The sequence below is a fragment of the Chlamydotis macqueenii genome, chromosome 14 (assembly GCF_036417535.1).
Source record: "Chlamydotis macqueenii isolate bChlMac1 chromosome 14, bChlMac1.mat, whole genome shotgun sequence".
NCBI lineage: Eukaryota > Metazoa > Chordata > Aves > Otidiformes > Otididae > Chlamydotis > Chlamydotis macqueenii.
This window is the reverse complement of record NC_141569.1, coordinates 102044-123011: the sequence shown is the minus strand read 5'-3', so window position 1 is coordinate 123011 and position 20968 is coordinate 102044. Positions and strand designations below refer to the sequence as shown.

Below are 20968 nucleotides of genomic sequence, written 5' to 3'. Positions count from 1 at the left end.
CCTGGTGGTGAGATGCCTTTAACAAGGGCTGTGGACACTTCAGACTTTTGCTATTCATCCACCACATTAAGGTCTCTCAGCACCACTTCTGAAGTGGTAGCATAACACTGCTAGAGGTAAGCTGTGAAGGATGGACAGGTTTTGGTCCTGAGTACACTCATGTTATATGGATTTAAAGGACAGTTATCTGACCTCAAATCTTTACAACTGACAAGCTCACATATCTATAATTAAAAAATAAATTAATATTTTTATAAAGCTATTTGCTCTGAGAAGCCTTGACATGGTATATCTGCTATTATCAAAGGAATATTAATGAGCTACAAAACTGCAAAGAAGAATGATTTATCATCTCTGTTCTATCTGTGTGCTTTAAAATAAATCATGTTTTCCAGAAGCAATGTAGGCCACTTACCTGTTACCGTAGTCAATTTTGGAAGTGACTTTCTGTTTGAGTTCTTTGAGCTCATCTTTTGGCAAAGTCCCGGACAGAAGCTGTGACCGCCACTCCATTAAGTCATACATCATAGACTGCACCTGCTGGAATCGCTCTTTCTTATTTGTCTAAGATATATAAGAAAATAATATATTTCAGACTTGAAGTTCAAGTGAAACATTGGTCTTGACAATGAAAGGATGTGTCATATTTTATGCTAAATTATTGCAGTTAAGCAAAGAAACCCACTAATCCAAGTCAAATCCTTTTCTGTGTCTCCAGTTCTGCTCATTCCTCCAGAAATCCTCCTAATTGAAAATCACTGAGCCTGACTTCCTTCCTCCTTTCATCCCACAAATTGTTAAGGACACAATCTCTCATGTGACCATAAAGGAATTACATGAAATTTAAGCAATTTGTATGGGGATAGGGAATTACATTATTTTTGGTTCATTTAATTGTGCGGTTTTAAAATGCCTTAATTAAGTGTCATCGAGAGAAAATATTATAGAAGCAATTTACTTCTGCATAAGATACCGGTAAGAGCATGCCAATAACAACAATGTTTTATTGTGGTAGTAATAGATTTAAGAGTAAAGTGAGAGAACGCATAGAATTCACTAAAGCAGTTCCAGAGTCATCCACTGAAACAAGAAAAGTTTTAATTGTTCACTTTAGCAAGAGGAAGACTAAGAAGTGACATGTTCCAGAAAATAAATTTATGAGGAAAATCTACACCATATTCAAGATTTCTTTGCCCTAACAGAGAAGAAGTAAAATCCAATGATCAGGATCCTGGAGCAGTGAGTGCAAGGTGTTGAAACAGGTTATCCTTCTGAAGAGACTACTCAGGTACTGGAGAATTCATCATCTTTTAATTGTTTTTCCAGTCAACACTTCATGAAATTTTGGCCATCAGACTTAGGTTAAACAAGTCACTAGAGTCAGTAGGGATTAATGTAGAGTTGTAACATGCAAAATATCCACAATTACACAAATATAAAAATTAGCCTTCTATGCTTCAAAATCAGATTTGATCTCTCAGAGCCTTGTAGTCCAAGGTCAAGTATAATATTATAAGAAAAGTTTGGTCTCTGTGTAAAGGATGGATGACTCATGCAAAAAATATTTCAGGTCCAATTAAAGTAAAAAGATAATTTAAAAAAATCATTAGTAACTTCTACATTTTTATATTGTAGCCATTACACTGGAGGCATTACAGGCGTATGAAAAGACCACTGTGATTACAGATTGCTTACTTACAAGGCACACAGATGATGATGCAGTGGCCATTTTGACTAATGCCTCCAAATTCATTGCACTTTTATGCACTGGTAAAAGTGTTCACAGGAAAAAACAGCTTTATCCAAGACAGAAAAAAAAAATTTCTTTAAAATATGTAAAATTAAGATGCTGAAAGTAAAATGACTTCTTGAAATTGCCGATTGTTAACAGCTACACACTCCCAGTAGCCCTTGAACAACTTTTGTTCTAGCATCCCAAGAACATGGTGAATCTTCCTCAAATGTATTGTAGTTATGTTTGATACTCCTATCTTGAAACTTGTCAACTCTACAAAGAACAATTAAGAAAAATTTATCATGTACAGGATACTCAAGGTTGAAACTAAAGGCATGAAGTTACATCGCTCCTCAGCAGTAAGTCAGCCTTTTACTTTAAAGCCACTGAAGAAAATGGTAATCATCTAAACAGTGATGAAGAAGTAATTTCTTGAATCCTCCCAGATCCTGCCCTGCATCTAAGAGAAGACACTAATTTGAACAAGGTCTCCTATGTATAAATAGGACTAATTAAGAGAACACACACACAATGCAAAAATGTCATACCACATAGAGCTGTTTCCAGATGCTTCCCCATTCCCAGAGAGTAGTGGTAACTTCTTGAACTAAAGGAATTTCAGCAGGTATTATATTTTCTGTATGTCTAGCAAAGAGAAGAAAAATTAACAAAGTGAAAAAGAATATCCGAGTTTCATGTGTTTATATTACAGTTATTGTGTTTAAGGCATGTAAATGCCTTAAAACTCATTCATAGACTCATAGAATGGTTTGGGTGGGAAGGGACCTTCAAAGCCCATCCAGTCCAACCCCCCTGCCAGGAGCAGGGACATCTCCAACCAGATCAGGTTGCTCAGAGCCTCATCCAGCCTGGCCTTGAATGTTTCCAGGGATGGGGCATCCACCACCTCTCTGGGCAACCTGGGCCAGTGTTCTACAACCCTCATTGTAAAAATCTTTTCTGTAAAAATTCTTCAGCAGACAAAATCCTTAATGTAATAAAACAAGTAAATTCCGTACCTTTTCTTTTCAACAGTAACTTCCTTTATGTGGATGAAAGATTTAGGAAATACTCCCTGTTGAAGGAGGAAAAAAAAAAATCCACTCTTATTCTCCAAGAACATTTAAGTAACAAATGAGAGCTCTCCAAAACCCACTTGTAACAAATTTGCTGCATAAGATGGTAACTATGAACATAAAGTAATCTCCAGATTAACTGCTGTCTATCTAGTTTTCTGTCCAGATAGATGCATTTCCATTTGACAGACAAATAATAGAAGTTTTAACACATCCTTTTCTGCAAACATAGAATGCAGAGGATTACATTTCTTCATAAAAACCATCTTCCACCCCCCTGCCCCTATCTACACCCTCAGAAAACAGTACATGCAGTGTAAATACAGTAAAGAAACTTTTTCTCTGTGCATCAGCTCATACGTTTCACGTTCTAGGAAAAAAAAAAAGCAGTCTGATTTATATATCAGCTTGATTATCAAACTAAAGGAGAGATACTGATGCAGAATCAATGCATCTAGTGAAAGAAATATTGATATACAGAAGAAATCACTTAGGATGAATAGCAAAATGGCCATTGACATGAAGCATAATAAAGTTTACTTTGAAGCACAAGAGTCAAGAACCGTGCGTAAGTCTAAAATTGCTTTAAAAAAAGTCTTTCATTTGCAATGCACAAAGAAGGGAGACATTTAGTAAAGCCATCAATTCAGGTCTTCTAGATATATGTGACACCACTGCAACTGAGATTATGGTCTCATCTTGCACTACCTAGGGCCATGCAGTAAGATGCCTGGCAAGATGTAGCAAAGGAGGCACCAGATTTCATTACGTTCTGAACATTTATTTTTAACTGACCTCTGTAGACAAAATGGTCACCAAAGAAAATGGTCTAATATGATTTGTCCTTGCTCTACAGCAGCTGAAATGTCTTAAATCATCATAAAACAATGTTTGACCATCGATCTGTCTGTGACAACCCTCATATTAACTAGCAAATCTAGTCTTGGTAATTAAGCTAGGTTCTTCTTAGATTCCTCTCTGTTCAGTAACTGACATCCATATGTGGTACTTCACGAAACCTTTCTCTCAATTAGATTTCAGCTTTTATAGCAATTTTCTTTTAGCATTGAATCTTAATCAGAACACAATCATGTCTTATCACTTCCACAGTTTTTCATTAAGATTTATGTTCAAAAGAGTCCACAAAGAAGCAAAGTAAAAGAAGGTGGTTCCATTAATAGTAAATTTAGTAAAATCTTAGTACAGAGAATTAATAATACTACTTAAAACATGTTATACATGTTGATCTTGATGATACCATTTAGCAATATTAAGAATTAGTTAAAAGGAAGTGGTTAATTCTCATAGATAGATTTATTAAATTAAATTGAAAATAGTCTAATGGGAATGAATAGTATGATCTTACCTCTGATCTTTTATGTCTTACTAAATAACCCTTGTACCAATCTAAAAGGAAAAAGAGTGCACTTAGTATGACAGAACGTATGCATAAAAAAGCATATAGTAAATATGCTTTTTTTGTATAAGAATAACAAGCATAGGATGTTTAAAAATTAATAGTTACTTCAAAAATACATAGATGAAAGAAAAGTGAGTATCAGGAAGCATATTTAGCATGATTTGCACATTAGCAAGTATGATTATATGGTCTACTTTCAAGTCTTCCCATAGTACAGATAATCTTACAGAGTTTAACACTCCCACACTCAGGCAGGATACACAGTTCCATAATGAGACATGTAACACGTATGTGTCTCGACCAAGATCACTCATGAAACTGGATAGCCCATTAAGCTCTTCTGATTACGTTTTAGGTGTAACGTTAATCCAGTACAGTACAGGGCTGTTAGATATCCAACTTCTGTGAATGTAAGAGTAAGCCATCTTTTCTGCTGTAAGAGATTACAGCTTTTGGACCTAACTCAAAAACATGGCTTCTTTGTGTAGAGTTCAAGTTAGAACCCCAAAAAATGAAGGGCTTTTATGGGGCTCCTGCTCCATTCATAACCAGAAACCCATTCTGAAAGTGTAAAGTGCAGTATTGCAGTAGTGGTAATTAAAATACTAATTTAGACTTTGTTCCATCTATGCCCCAGGTAAGTCACAAAGAGCTTCTAAAAAAGAACTTAAAAGAAAGATTTCAGTCTTACTAAATTACAGCAGAGGCCACATCCACTGTGCACACGTTCCAGCATCAAACACTACTTACACAGCAATAGCATTCAGCTCTGTTGAATACTTCTTCTATTTCACCCAAAAGAAAGCATTTTATTACTAAAAGCATACATTATCTGACTATAATTTCATGAACAGATATTATATCTTCCCTAGCACCTTTTCTCTTTCACCATTTCTACCACAGAACAGATATTTCAGTCATGCAAGCAAAGCATAAAAAAAAAAAAAATCCCAAACCCCAGCGGATACTGAGAAAGGTGATGTTGAAAGTCTCAGGAGAATCACTGACCTCAAGGAGAGATTCAGAACAGATTTTTTTCAGGTTTTTCAGCATTAGAATTTTTTTTTTTACACTATCTTCTCAACAATACAAGTTCCACCTTACTTCTAAAATTGAATTATTTGTGCATAGTCTCCAATTTACAATCAAATGTGTAAAATATATTCCATCCCATTTGCTGTGACTGCACACGTATGTTCTATGCATATATTTTTTGTATGCAAAACAAACTAAAGTAGCACATAAAATGAGTGCAGGAAAAAACCTGTTACTATCGGTTACTCTTCAGCTGCAGCTAGCAGCATGTTTTTAAGATACCTGATAAAAGATGAAGTTCCTCACTTGCACAACAGAAAAGATTCCACTTCTTCATTGACAAACATATTTCATAAAGCCAGCTGTGACATAGTGTGTTAATGGTAGAGGACTGAGAAAATACTTCTAGATAAAAAAAAAATAAACCCATAAGATGACCACTCAGCTTGCTAGGCTGGGCTGAAAACCTGACAACCAATGTACCACAGGAGTCAGAAACCTGAAATGCTGTTTCTGCAGTTAACAGAGACAATCTAAGGATAAGGAGAGTTCGGTTTTGCCAATGTATATTTTCTTAGACAAAATGTTTAGAATGGAGAATTATGCAGGCCTTTCATTTTTTAGAAGAGGACATGAATCATTACTCGTGACTGACATGCATCTGGTGACTAATAGTCTAATGAGTGACATCAGTGTTTTCACTGATGCTTAGAGATACTGAATTTATCTTAAAAAGAGAAGAAAAAAAAAAAAAGAAATATGCTTCTGTGCTCCAAAACACTGCAGGTATGGTTTCTCAGATGCTCTTCTTTCAAATGCCGTGTTGTTTCCATGCAAAGCAACCTAGAGCTCTATGAAGTGTAATGGGCTGGGTTCGGGTCTTTCAACACTGAGCTGTCTCTGTAACTGCATAACGCAGCAGTTGGCCTCTCTCTTTAACGTAACTACAGTTAATAAGGTACAACTGACAGACAGTGGAAGTAGGTTGAGCAAGATAATTTTACAATACATTTTGCAAAGCTTGAAGCACTTTATTTTTTTAAACTCTTACCTGGTCAAGAACATCGATACAGATTCAAAATGAATTACTATTACAGTGACGTTTGTGGATAATTAACTGTTAAGTTAGTGATAATAATTGCACCCTTGATGCTTTGTACTAATAAAACCTTAGGTAGTTCTGGCAGACTTGGGAGGCAATTCAGCAGGATGGAGAAGGTACAGATCAAATCAGTGTGGAGGAGTACACAATCACTACAGTACTAACAGTAAATTCAGCTTCACAAATGCACGAAATTTTGTGTTCGCTTATTTTTTCATTGCTTGTGCTTATTTTACACTTATGCCAGTTGGTCAGATATCTCCACAAACCAATTACATCAGTTTGGATCAGCATATTGGCTCTCTGTTACGCATGACATAACTTGGACTTCTGCTCTTCAGCATTTTCAATTAGTTGCATGGTTTTCAGAAAAATATTGCTGTCATGCTGACCTACAGACTACTTTTACATACTAGGTTACCGTCTTATACCATAGGATGACTAGAGTGCTGAATATCTCCTAGCAATAAATATTTACTTTCGAGGCCAAAATGTACTCCATTAAAACTTCAGTCAAATCTAATGTAACTTCCATCAGGTGTATTACAAGCTGGCATGAACTTCACATACTCTGCGTTCACCTTGATGGCTTCCTCGTTTGGTAATGGCTTCCCAAAAAACCACGTGTACTCTAACGTTTCTGATTTTGGCTCTCCAAAAATGAACACGTTCCTTCTCAAAATAGAACACCACTACTGACACAAATAAGAGCATTAGACAACTACTTATGTAACACGGGGACTTGCTGTGAAGTAAAAGGATTAAACTTACCCACACAGAAACGTATAGTCTGAGGGCAACTGACTTACCCTCACAGGACTCCAAGATATGGACCACATCACCAATCTGTAGAGGTAGTTGTTGTATTCCTGTGCCTTTGAAATTGTATATAGCTGAAAAATTAAAGGATGAAAATACAGTTTTTCAGTACAGACGTGCATTGCAGTTAAACTAAAAAATACATGAGGTTATTAAGATTCTGCTACTAGAATAAATACGCTAGATAAATAAACAAACAGAACCATAGTTTTATCAACAAGTTTTATCAGTTACCATTACTTATTCTCTTTTCTTCTGAAAATGCAAAAGTGTTGAAAATGGCCAGTGCTGGAAGCAAAGAAAACCAGCATATGCATGAAAACAAGGTATTTATAATAACTGCTCCGCGTAGGATTTAACAGCACCTATTTAGATTCAGATCTTCAATACATACATGTTTCCTGTGCTAGAGAATTGTTAGCCTGCTGCTCTGACTAAGAATTTAAGTGCACAGTTTACAGAAAGTTATGCTAACAGGTGAAAAGGGGAGCAGACACACATCTGAAAACTGAATTTACTGAATTCTTTCCTGCGTTTAGATGCTTCATCTTAACATGAAACTGTGTTTCTTATGGAAACAGTGGAAAGTTTCGTAACCGTCTGTATTTCATAAATCTGAAAAGAACACAGGAGCAGCGGATTTTAAGAGCGTTCTAATCAGAAGCTTATCTATATGTGGTTAGGAAACAACCAAGTTTCAGAAAGAATTCAAGAAAATAAGCTTCTTTACTAGTTCTTACATTCTAGGGCTACAGGATGTGGGCTGCCATCGTAAGCATTTGTTTCTGTATCTCTTTTCTTCATGGGCTTGGTTATAGACTTTTACAATAGCATAACAGAGTAGGAGTGGTTATTGAAGCTGATATCATGCAGGAAAACTAATTAAAAGCCTGAAACGACAATGAAACTATCCAAGTAGGAACAGTACACCAGCTGATAACTGTTAACTCCGTTGTGCAGTACAGCTAAGAGTCAGCAAGGTTTTCTTCCTTTTCTCATGACAGTGTCCTATCCATCCACACATACAGAGCATCCAAACTCGCAGTATTTTGGACTAGGGGAAAGCTGATCTAGAAAGCTAAGCCTACCTTCAGTACATTTGTACTTTCCTTCTGCTCCCTGCTCCAGGCTTCTAAAGCAGGATATTCATTTCTACTAGGCCAAGATGTATACTAATGACACATTTTACTTAAACGTTTTACTTAAAATTATCTTTAAATTCTCAAATTAAATTGCCTTTCATGAAAAAGCTTAAGGTAGGAGTCTAGAGCTAAACAAATAAATCCTTTTTTCAAGTATTTTTCAAGTATTCAATAATTTGTGTTTCTTCTTTGTTTTGCTATTATTATGTTTCTGGACAGAAATTAAAATAAATTTCAGATTTAGAGGCTTACAGAACGAAAAACAAGTTGGGGGTTTGTTGTTTGTTTGTTTGTTGGGTTTTTTTGACATGAAGAGGCCTTCATACCAGTTACTTCTCCTGGTTGGGTAGAATCATTAAACATAAGGGAGGAGAAACAGAAAAAAAAAAATCTAATTTTGAAGTGAGGCTCAGCATCCAGATCCAGCTATTTATTGAAGAAAAACTTGAAAACACTTCCTCAGTGATCCTCAGAGACCCATCTTAGCTCAACACAAAGTTGGAGTAGTAGATGTTTACAGTAAACGTGTAGTTATGTTCTGACTGGCTTCCTTTTGTTAGTCTTGACACAGATTTCAAGAAATGGAAGATGGCAAACAACCCTCCTAAGTTATCGGGACATTTAGAGATGTTTCCATCAGAGCATTTTGGGGTGGGTCGGGTATGGAGAGCATGAGGATGTGCGTGCTTTTACTGTTTCCCTGAAATGTCCATACAGATTAAGATTACTATTGCCTAGCATATACTTGCTATTTCAAAATACGCACTGCTCCACCCACAGTTCTGTTTGTCTCAAAATATAGATGCAAATTACGGAGTCATATATTCACACTGCATATTGGCTTTGCTCTCTTAAAAATTCATTTAACAGCAATTAATATATTGAAAAGCACAGTAACAAACTGACAAGAGGAAGTGGCTCTATCAGCCAAGACTTTTCTAAATGAGTAAGCGGAAATTTAATGAGAGAGATTTTACTGTAGAATTTGGATTGTTTTTTAGGATGAGTTTAACAAATTCCTTTATAAAGTTTTAAGCTCTAAAGCTTTAAAGCTATCCAGACATTTTATGATAAGAAATTATCACACATATACCATTGCAAAAAACTCTATAAACAATCCAACTACCTAATACCATCAGTTCCCTTTCCTCCATCCTCTGTTGTGATCTTTGGATTGTGTGTGTGCGGTTTTGTGCTCACAAACACCTATTTCATTTATTTTGCTCTTCAAAAATAGTACATGAAAAACCTGTATGTATGGACTCCCTGGCATTCTCTATCCCAGCCATAAGTATAAAAGGAGACTGAACCCTCAAGGCACGGAGCGTGGCCTGCTTGAAGACTCCAGCAATCATTCTCGCTCCCAATAGCAAGTGCTGACTGAGAAGCAACTGATGTCATGGCAGTCAGGTTAGCGGGAGAGATTTGGACAGCATATGCCCTCCTCAGTAGCCAGCATCAGGCTAAGATGTTCCCATCAACAGCATATCCGTGCACAGATGCTGTCAGATCCTCCCAGAACGGCACAGAATACTCCGGAACTCCAGCCTTAAGGCAGTGTTCCTAAATATGGACTTCAGGGTTCTTTAAGGATCCAGTTAGCAAATTTCTCCTTGCATCAGCAAAGAATACAAGAGCCCAATCTTTTTAAAGCTTGCCGTAACCTCAGTGGTAATTTTATAGCAGGACACACACACATGACACCCAGAAAAACAAATAAAGCCAGTGCAAAACCCCCTTCAATTCCAGGTGGTTTTTTTAGCTCCCTCAGGAGCTGGACTGAAAGTCAGCATACCACAACAACAAAGTTGCTTTAGAAAGCAAACCTAAAAAGTAGCAGGCCAAACTGCTAACATGAAAGATTTTCCAAACCGAACTCTGCTCAAGCACAAGTGGGCTTTCAGTTGTGTCTCAGCAAGATGGAAACGGCTCCCAGGAAGCATACCCAAAGAATCCTTTCTTGTCCAGCCACACAATACATGCTTGTCGAGACAGTTACTCTAAGAACCTTCCGTGTCTAATTCTGCTGTCACTCCCACCCCTTCAGCCCCCCACAGCATAAGTGAAGACATCTACTAGTGTCCATCCCAGCAGCAAAAAAAAAAAGGAGAACAAAGGCTAAAGAAAATTCCTGTTTCCCTTTAATTCCTATGTATTTATTCAAACCACAGCTGCATGTATTGTATCCGACATTCCCCCCCCACTAGGTTTGTACGTGTGTGTGCCGTTGAATATATGCATGGCTATGAAGCCTGGTTTACGAAGCCACGTAGGTATGTACATGTTTTACAAAGTAAAGTAATGAAAACCTGTAGAGGACATTTCTCTTAACATTCCAAGACACAAGGTAAATGAAACAGTCACCCTTCCTTTAGAGTAGGATTCCTGTTAAAATACACATTCAAACAACCACAGATTGAGACAGGAACACAGTTAACATTCTATAATTTAAATTATACATCCTCTGTTTAGAAGGTAAGTGGGGAAAAAAACCAAAAAACACCATGCTTTGAACCTTGTTTGGGAACATTCATACACAGAACACTAGAAACCTCACAGTAATCCAAGTAACAGAATCTCTTCCTCAAAAAGCTAGATTTCCTCAGTAATTGTGTACTTTAAATACCCAGATTGTTGCTGTTCACATGACTAGAGCGTAGGCTAATGCAAGATGGGAATGGTGAGCAAGGGAAACCCCGCAGATCTGCAACACTGAAGCCATTTATTATCCTCATCTTCCTACCTGCCTTTCCTGCCTGTTTTGCTCCGTGAGAAGTCCCTGCCCTGTTCTTTGTAACAAATACAGACATTATGTTGTTTCAGGTTTGAGGCTCACCTTTAAGTAACAAATCTTGTTTCAAGTTGGTTTCCTTGCCTACTTCCCACTCTTCTACTTGTAGAATTTGAAAAACATTTCTTATGTATAGCTTTGCTGAACCAGCTTTTAATTTCATTTTACCATAATAGCAGGACTATCTGGAATTATTTCTATGTAATAACTCATTAAGTATTTTGCATATTCAAGCAATTTCTGATGAATAGAATCCTGTTCCATTTTATTTTTGAAATATTACAGCTCTATTTTTTATGAGTATTAATGTATAAAGTAGTACGTCCTTTCCTTACAGATCAATTCTCTGTGTTCAGCTACCATTTTCTTCTCATGAAAACAAGGTGAAATTACTCATCAAGGACACTGACAAACCTCATGTGAAAATATTACGCAGTTCTAACAGGGTTTCTTCACTTCTGCAAAGAAACCTATAAAATTTGTTTTCCAGTATTCTGAGTTACAGATCTCTTAAATCTCACAGACCGAGTGTGCTGTAGCGAACATGACATGGACGCAGTTCTAATGAATTATTTCACAGGTCAGAGACATGTACCAAAGCTCAAGGTGGGTAAGAAGCTAATTTAATTTATTGCAAGTCATGCTCAAAGGTTAACTCTTCAGTTCTCAGAGAACAAGCTGTTACCTCAGATGACAATTGAATTCAGATTTCTTCGCATGCGTAACCTTGCGGCCAGATGGAGGTTTTAGTGGACTTGAGCGACTTATTTTCCTCCTTAAACACGATAAAACCAGTATGGATTATAAGAACCAGGAAGTTATAACATACCTAACTAGTTATATGAAGATATTGTTTCTGACTTTACCTTTTCTATGAAAAGGCCTGGTCATTTTTCTTAGCAGTCTTCATGAAGAACAGAGTATTTAGCCATGCTTTTTGGTTTTCATGAGAGATTGTGTATAAGAGATGCCTTTCCCAGCATTATCTTTATCTTACTTCAGTTTGTCTTTTGCGGTGAGCTGTACTTCAGGGGACTGTTGGTGTTTCCCACAGAGCTAGAATAGTCTGTTGTGTTCAGGGGTTGCATTTTCATGGCGTAGGCAACTTACCCTGAAGAAAGCTCTGCCTCCCTTACAGCTCAATCTATGTAGATTTCAGATATGTAAAGTAATTTTCAGAGTTCTTCAGGAGATTAAATCAGACATGCCAGTCACGGCCCTTTGCACTCAGGCTGAGCATATGCTTTTCTACAGTCAAAGTTGTCACTCGCTCCTCTCCTCCCCCCAACACATGCTTCAAGTCGACAAATACCCATTTTCAGAGTCAGCAGTACAGGAGTAAGTCTGACACTTGAATTTAGCATGCCAACATGCTGTTTCGCCAGCTTGTAACTTTTTCACACATGTGATAGTTTCCTCAAGGTCTGAGCAGATTTCAAACACTTTTCATCTTGCGCAGTGCTAGGAAACTCATACTGAAACCACTAGCCTGCCACGACTTTGTCTCGTACCGTCCATGAAAGCAGCACACATTTATGCTGTGAATGCTTCAAGACTAAGAACAAGCTTCACGTGTAAAATCAGGAATATGGTTTCCAAGTGCAAAGCAGAGTATCAGCAATCTGGAGTATCCTATTTAAGTAAAAGACAAAAGTGGGCAGCTAGCCTGCATTCTAGCAGAATGTGAGCCAACAGCTTGGCTAAGAAAAGGAACTCCTGGGTATAAGCTACAGCTTATTGAATTTGTATTTAACTATACCTTAAAGCAATTATACAAAAGCAGAAATGCAACACTCCCTACTGAAGACAACCTACAAGAAACAGTCACATGTATGAGTACTTGTATAACTAGCATACTGTTGTTGTTGGAAAGTCCGTTTGACTATTGTTCTCATTTTCCCTGTTCTGCTTTGCAACAGATTAAATGGCAGACATTGCTATGCTTATGATTTTTTACATACAAGTATAAAAAGTCTTATAACACAGTGCTTAACAGAAAAATCTTTAAGCTGGGAAACGGACTTACATGGGGTGGGTGGAGAAGCAACAAGTGGTAGTGCTATTACCACACATGCTGACACAGCTTGCGCAGATTCTGTTTTAGCTCAAAGCCCATAGGTGCTTGCGGCCTAGAGCAGTAGGGAGCAAGCGCAGGGTAAAGGCAGTACCACCAGGTCTGCAGTGACAGTTCCCCCCAGTGACAGACTCCGGATCTTTAACGATGATATCCTGGTTTGGACTTCCCGTTGGGAAGCACAGCCATCCCTACCCTTCCTCGAGGAGCAGTTCAATATGCGTGAGGACATACCAGAAACTATTTGTAGAGCAGTGCAATCATTGGTTATGGCTACGGTAACTACAGTAGAGGGAACATGTATTCAAAGTACACATGACAGTGTTAACCAGCTACTGTTATTTTCCAGCTTTGAAATGCTTTGTGTCAGGGATTCTTGGAAATTTGATATCTGCAGCTACGGATTTTACAAACTAAATGTATTTACCCTAAGACTCAGAGCCATGAAACTTAAGGAATTATTTCTATAAACAGTAGGCCTAACCTCAGTTGACCTGTTGTTAGTCCTGCACCGACAAGGTTGCACAGCCTTTGTGCTTGAGCAAGTTACTTCGTGGCTAACCAGGTTTATAGGGGTTTTTTTTTATGTGTACAAAGGAAGAGCTATTATCTTTGAGAATTACCAGAGTGTAAAGCAGAGGTCCGTCTGTTGCTTCACAAACTGGATACATGGTTTTCTTTGCCAATTTAAAGGAAATTTATGAAAGCTTTAATAAATTTGTTGTTTGCTTTTAAACACTAGCAAAGTTCCTTAAAGATCTAGTTAATCAATTGCACCTTTTCCTATTTGGTGCACTTGATAATCCCTTCTCATTATTCCTGCTCTCTGCAGATTTCTTTTAGTCATAGAGTGGCTGTTTGCTTCTTTGAGCTAGTCTCAGCAGGTCAAGTGCTAACTGGCTTTTTCTTAATTTGCAGCAGGAAATGAATCATAAAAACTTGCAAACTAAAAGAAAGATTGAGTTTTATTTTGCCCTCATCTTCAGTGTTCCTGACACAAAACTACCAGACATCCTAAATGTTTCTATGACAGCAAGTTCGTCTTTCAGTGAGTTCTAACCCCCGGCCACAAGTTACAGATCACTGTGTTGACACCTGGGAACTTCCCAAGCCTCAGGAGTCCTCATCCACATGCTACAACAGATTGGAGAGCATTCCAGATTGGAGTGATGAACATGCGTAATCCAAAGGTGTTTTCAGCACATGAGCACACAATCAGACTTCTTACGTTAACAGGCCTTTATAAAGAAATCCACTCTCTGTTGTAAACCCAACTAACCAGACTGAAGGAGACAACAGCCCTATCAGGGAGATGGGCGAGAGAAGGAGAAGCAATATTTCTAGCAGACCACGTTTCAGAAAGCAGTGCCTGTACGTAGTAGTGATTGCACTGATACCACTCTGTGAGCTACACGTAGCACATACCCACTCTAAAATGAGAGTGCTGTAGGTGTTTGAGCTAACAATATTAGAAATGCAAGAGCACTGGTCCACTGTCAGATCAAATAAACCCTAGTCCTTCTGAATTTTAAAAAACTCCTGAATTTATGTTGTCTCTATGGCAGTTTAAGCTTAACAGTATTAAAATACTACCATTAAATGCTATTTTCTGTTTTTTGCTTTCTTTCTATGCGCTAAAATAAAGTGTTCATGTTAGATGATTCAGTTAAAAGCTTACAATTTTGAAATAAATATTCTTAGATCAGAGGTAGAAAGACTACTGCTATACAGGATTGCACATTCCGAATAGTGTATTTTACATCAAATAGTGCAGTGGATTGTTCAATCAAAATGCGTTGTAGTCTTCATGAAAACAAACATTACAGGATTGTTATTAGTTTATGAAGTAATATATTTCACAAGATGGTTTTTATTATGTGTGGTTTGCTGTACCTCTTGAATACCACAGGGGCTACTACACCATACTGGCGTTTTGTATACTCGGTGACCATACGGGCTGCGGAGTTACCAACAGGCAAAACTCCGCTGTAAACAAAGCACGGCAGGCTGACCGTTCAACACGTGACAGGCAGATTACAACTGCTGTCAGGGGACATGTATTGGTCACACCCAGAAGACTGGTCTGACCCTCACTGCAGGGGTACATAAAAAAAAAATAAATAAATCACTAGCTTCTATCACACTTGACAGCAGGTCGGGTTATTCAGCCCCCATGATGTTAAAAGTTACAGTGCAGGAGCAACCAGCCTTTTTTATAATTACATGAAACTCACCCTGACCCAAAATGCTCCCTGTAAAAAGCTGCTGCAAGTGAAGCTTGTTTTATATTATTCCTGTGAATAACTGAGGAGTATCTAGGACTTCTGTCCAAATGCAAGAGAATATCTGACACTAGAAACAGGGAGACAGAGACCGCATCCAACAAATCCAGTCATATTCTCTCAAATCAATAGATTTCAGAAAAACAAGTGCAAAAATCAAGTACTTTCTACTGTTTGTAAAACTGAAACACAAAATATTTACACCCTTTATTTTGTAATATATATTGCCACCAGAACAGGCTCCTTCCATTTCACAATTCTGCATGTGGAAGTTGAACAGGAAGACTTTCTTTTCCTCTTATTAATTCCTTGATGATTCATTTTATTTCATGAAGCCAGCTGGGTGGGGTTTTTTCTTTTTACTGCATATCACAAAATATTAAGGACTTCTTAAAATAAATGTCTTTTAGAAGAATATGGGGATTCCAGATTAATAACAAGTACAAGATTAACTATCTTTTGTACTGAGAACCTGCAGTTGACTTCACAGGACATTTCTTTCAAGTACTTCAGCTTTGATTCCTAATTTTAAGGCTTTTTTTTTTTTTAACAGCAATTCAGTCCCGTATGTAAGTTAACATCATTCATTTTAAGTAAAGTTTATGTTGGAAAATTACTTTCCTTCAAAAAAGTATTAGTCACCAACTCATGTACAGGTTTTTCTCTACCACTAACCTCAAGTGACAGTCTTGGAAACAACTGTAGGATTCCCCTCCCCTACATTTGTTCCCCATAACTTCTGGCTGCTACTTATTATACAACGTACTACTTATTCAATCTGTTTCTAAAATACTGAGGTGGGAAAAACTGCATTACTGCGTGAGTTCAAGATTTGAGAAGAGTGGGAGTGTGTGGTGGAAGGGTTACATCTCCCAAGCTGACATTCACCTACTTTTTGCCGTTCTGTTTGAAAAGTTAAAACTTTGTATAGAATTGATTATTTCAATTAAGCCACCATGGTAAAGTGGAGGGTGTTAACTCATCACACTACAGAAAACACCTGCCCACATCCTGTTCAGAAGTCATGAAGACAAAACTCAAATGGCAGTTTACTGAGTTACATACCCACACCGCTCTTGTCTGTCTTGTGCCATCGCGCCATCATACGTGAATCCGTGAGGCTCCGAAGGATGCCCACCACCAATGAAACCAAAAGGTGCAGGACACAGACTTGAAGCTGGGTAACAACAGCACTGGAAGCAAGACCAGTTCTCCAGCAGCTGTCACCGAGGACTAGAAGGCAAGCTGAGGCAACTGCGAGGGTGCTGCGAGATTTGCTGCTGTTCTGAGCTCTGCGCTTCCTTCCTCTTTTCTCAGCTCAAGATATTGTACCCAGTGTCATGGGGGAGGGGAATCCCTAACTGGGTGTTTCTGTTTCATGGTACTGACTATAATACATAAGCAGGCAAAAAAAAAAAAAAAAAAAAAAAAACACCAAGAAAAACCCCAAAACATCCCAGTCCTCTCCTTCACCACCTGTAAACTTAAGAGCTAAGCTGGAAGGCTACTGTGTGGAAAGCCCAGCTACGGTAACGATCTGTAAACACTGGTTAGCTCAGTTCTGAAACATCAAGGGGGCCTTAGGTCTTAAGTGACACCAAAACCAGGTTTTAAATATTTGACTCCACAAGACCCTACATCTTCAAAACTACTTTCTCCTAACCTCTCTTGGAATGAGGATTTGTTTTTCATAATAGACTACCCCTCAATAAGAGAAGTTAAGACAAAGCCACCACATTTAAAACTGCACCCATTCCTTTTTATTTCTGCCATTTTACCTTTGAAAGAAAAAGTGGGAGATTTCCTTTTTGTTCTCTAAGCAAAGCAGCACTTTTGGAAAGACTTATTGTCAAGGCAACACTGCCACAAGTAATTTCTTGTATATTTACAGCCTTTACTTCACACAGGCTGCTGTGTGAGCTAACTTCCATAATGACATTTTGGGTGCACAAAGCTCAAGCCAAGTTGTTGGTAATTTGGGTTAAGGACAACATACCAAATGGCAGACAAGTGTCACCTCCATTCATATTCTTTACTAATAATTTGGAACTCGAAAAACCCCAAACAGGAAGTGCTTTACAAGATTTACCGTTCAATCTCCTGCTCAGTACTGCAAGGTCATATGCACAGTTCTGTCCTCTGGATGTTACATTGCAACTCAGCAACCATTGTTTATCAACAGTTTAGCAGTGCTGTGCTACACAAGTGTCTTTTTTTTTATAACACGGGACATGACAGCTCTTTAACCAACAATCACAGAAGCACAGACTGCCAGTCTGTCTCATAGCACGTGGAATTCTGACACCTATTTCTGGAGGAAAACCACCTTAAACTTTACCACAGATTTGCTAGAATTGCCCTAATCTTAACCATGTTTACAATCCAGCTTAGCAAAACAATATAGCTAGTTACTTTTTTAGGTAATTGCCCCCCCCAACATAGAAATTCATGTTATGTTTAATGAAGTGAGCTAGAGTCTAAGCAACTTGGATTATCTCCATCTACAATCAGCTTCATCCAAGAGTCCTAAATCTTTCTTTTCCATGGAACATCCAATTTTTATCTATCAAAAAAAAAATATTTTGAGCCTGAAACATTTCATCTTTTAGTTTACTATGTATTTTGAGTAACAACTTCCTAACCAGCAATAATGTCTTCCTTACTCCTTTGAATCCCTGCTGCAGCAGATCACCCCTTCTCATTTACTATTTGGCCTACAGGTCAGGACTTGCATTTGTTTTCTTTTTCTACGCTGCTCTTTCTCATTATGTTTCCTTGAAATACAAAAATCCTGAGGAAAATTGTGCCTTTCTAGCACTCATTTAAAACATGGTTCGTTATATAGGTCTAATAAACGTAAGTAATACAATGCTACTATATTTTGAAAAGAATGATTCCAAAAAAAAGGATACACACAAATTTGACCTCCAAACTGGGGTCCCGTTTGTAATACTATTCTGATGCCCTGAATCTTTTCCATGTCAGAGATCTGATTCTGCAGGGAGTACAAGACACGTATAGAATGTACACCACCGTACATTTGAGCTTAGCTCTGTCCCCACTTGGAGCTTACGTCCCTTTCTTACCATCCCAACTCACCACAAGAGCCCTGACTCATTAACGCAGGCTTCTGACGCCTCTGCTGCTTCCCACCTGCCAGCCTCTACCCACCCCCCGCCCGCCCCGCTCTCAGCATTGCACGAATCTGCTCTTGCTTCTTCCTGTCATACTTTCATGATGAAGCTTTTGCAACTCACTAGCTACTAGCACTTACTACCACTTTCACATAAATTAGCTAAGACAATCTCATTGTCTGTGTCTGAAAAAGTCCTAGCTATAACTTCTAACAAATAGATTGAGCAAAAAAAAAAAATATTTTTTCAGCTTTAAGAAGAAAATGCCTCCGGGGAGTAAAGCATGTGTGGTAACCCTAAAAACGCATGTTCCTACAGCAGGGGATTAACCCCAAGAAGGGTCTAGAGAACAAAGGCAGATAATAGCTATGCCCTTTACCAGTGCAGGTTTTTATTCTAAATATTTGTTGATTTATTTGTGTAATTACCATTCCATGTTATTATTCTATAGAAAACAGTGGACAGAGTCGCTCATCACCCTCATGTACCTTACCATCTTTTCCTTAAATCTTTTTCCAGGCAGAAGATCTTCACAGGCAAGTAGAAAATTCCTTGCTTCCCCAGAAGATGAATATCTTCCTGCCTCAGGAACTCACGAGTAAAACTTACCTCTTGGGAGTCTGGGGTGCAGGAAGGAGGAAGAAGGGAGAGAATTCTTGTCTCCTTTAGTATTGCATTCAGTTCCAGAAAGCAAGATCTTCTAAAATGCTGACTATCCAATTATCAAGTTTTAGCTATACTAACTTCCGCCACACAGAATTTAAACCAAAACCAGTTGCATTTAACTGGCTCTACATTCTATTATATGCCACAATCCATGAGCACAATTGCAGGAAAGCAACTGATGCAACAAAACAGAAGGAAAAGAGAAAATATGCAAAGTATTCTCATATACTTAAAGGACAGTATCTTAAGTATGTCCTAGTGGACAATCTGCAGTTCAGTACTCCCACTTAAAGTGTATGCATCCAATATCAAGTTCCTGAAGGTTTTCCTCTAATTGAATGATGTAATTTAGTTGTTTTATGCTATTTGCCTCTCACTGTGCAGTTACAGTAATCAAAGTTAACTTCAACATTTTTTTAATGCAAATGGTGATCTTCTAATTTTTTGTCACATGAAAAACATGATTTCTTCAATGTAGAGTCCACATGTGCAGTCCAAGTCAAGAAGAGTAAGAACTCTTCCATGGATATGTGTTAGCTTCCACAAAATATCTTACAAGTTAACAAGAAATAAGAGAGTCTCAGTTTATGGAGACTTCCTGTGTAAGAGACCGAAGGATTTGGATAGATAATAGATTTTAGATTGATGAAGTGGTACAATGAGATTCTACGAGACAAGGATTTGATTGTTTTGTTCAAACAACAGCACTAACAGCAACCAGACTGTGCCTAAATTGAACTGCTTAGCAAATGGACCAATAACAAGTTCAAACTGCACTGGAAAGTGACAAGCCACATCTGCTCATTTCAGTTTACCACATCTTTAGTCACTTCTGCTGTGACTGAAAATGGTACAGTTCAGTATTTCTGGGGATGAGTGACTGACACGCTAAAGCCATCCATATGCACGCTCACAGGTAAAATCCTAGGCATCACCTCCCAGCTGGCACAACTGTAAACAGGCATGTCTAAACAGCTGTCTTAGCTGTCTTACATTCAATAGATTCATAAAGGCACATCTGGTTAGCCATTCCTCCACAGGCTGCCTATAAAGTTTTATGCAAGAGATTGTTAAAGATTGGCAGTGGTGGGGAAGACAACATCCACTATGTTTCTTCAAAAGATGACTTAACTCAAGACACTGTATCTCTAAGGTAGATTTGTACACTCATAGAATCATAGAATGGTTAGGGTTGGAAGGGACCTTCAAAGGTCATCTAGTCCATCCAGTCTAGAAGTGTTCTGGTGGTGGGAAAATTCCAGTCAGTGCAAGCTATCAAATGAAACAGATCAAAGCTAGAATACAAAAAATAAAGTACTCTTTACATAGCATGTTTACTTCTACTGTCTCTTGGTGCTGAGAGCAGTATCCAACATGAGCTGGAAGTTGCATCTGTTTAAATACAGAGGCATGTTAGGAGTCTTAGTCTTAGATTCCAAAGTACCCACGGAAGTACACGTACAGCAGATCAAGCTGTCAAATCTATAACACACTGGGTTGTAAGACTCTCCCCAGTATATTTTTTTTTTCCTTAACAGATTTAAAAGGTAAAGTCTTAAAGAGCTTTCATCTTAACTATGAAGCCTTTTATTTAGAAAGTGGCTAACCCATTCACTAGAGAGAGCTTAAACCATAGTATAATGAGTCAAACGAAATTATCTTAAAGTATCTTAAAATGTTGGAAAAAAAAAA

General features: G+C 38.0%; 1 protein-coding gene across 1 annotated transcript in view; it reads right to left on the bottom strand.

The window, feature by feature from the left end:
* DOCK2 (dedicator of cytokinesis 2) overlaps positions 1 to 16739 on the bottom strand; it is a 184647-nt gene extending 167908 nt beyond the window's left edge. Inside the window, exons 1-6 of the mRNA XM_086758735.1 lie at positions 16542 to 16739; positions 7178 to 7261; positions 4178 to 4218; positions 2755 to 2810; positions 2284 to 2380; positions 416 to 564 (exon numbers count right to left, since the gene is read on the bottom strand). Of these exons, the coding sequence (XP_086614861.1) occupies positions 416 to 564; positions 2284 to 2380; positions 2755 to 2810; positions 4178 to 4218; positions 7178 to 7261; positions 16542 to 16581 (467 nt within the window). The 5' untranslated portion in view covers positions 16582 to 16739. The remainder of the gene's footprint in view (positions 1 to 415; positions 565 to 2283; positions 2381 to 2754; positions 2811 to 4177; positions 4219 to 7177; positions 7262 to 16541) is intronic.
* Positions 16740 to 20968: the final 4229 nt, after the last annotated feature.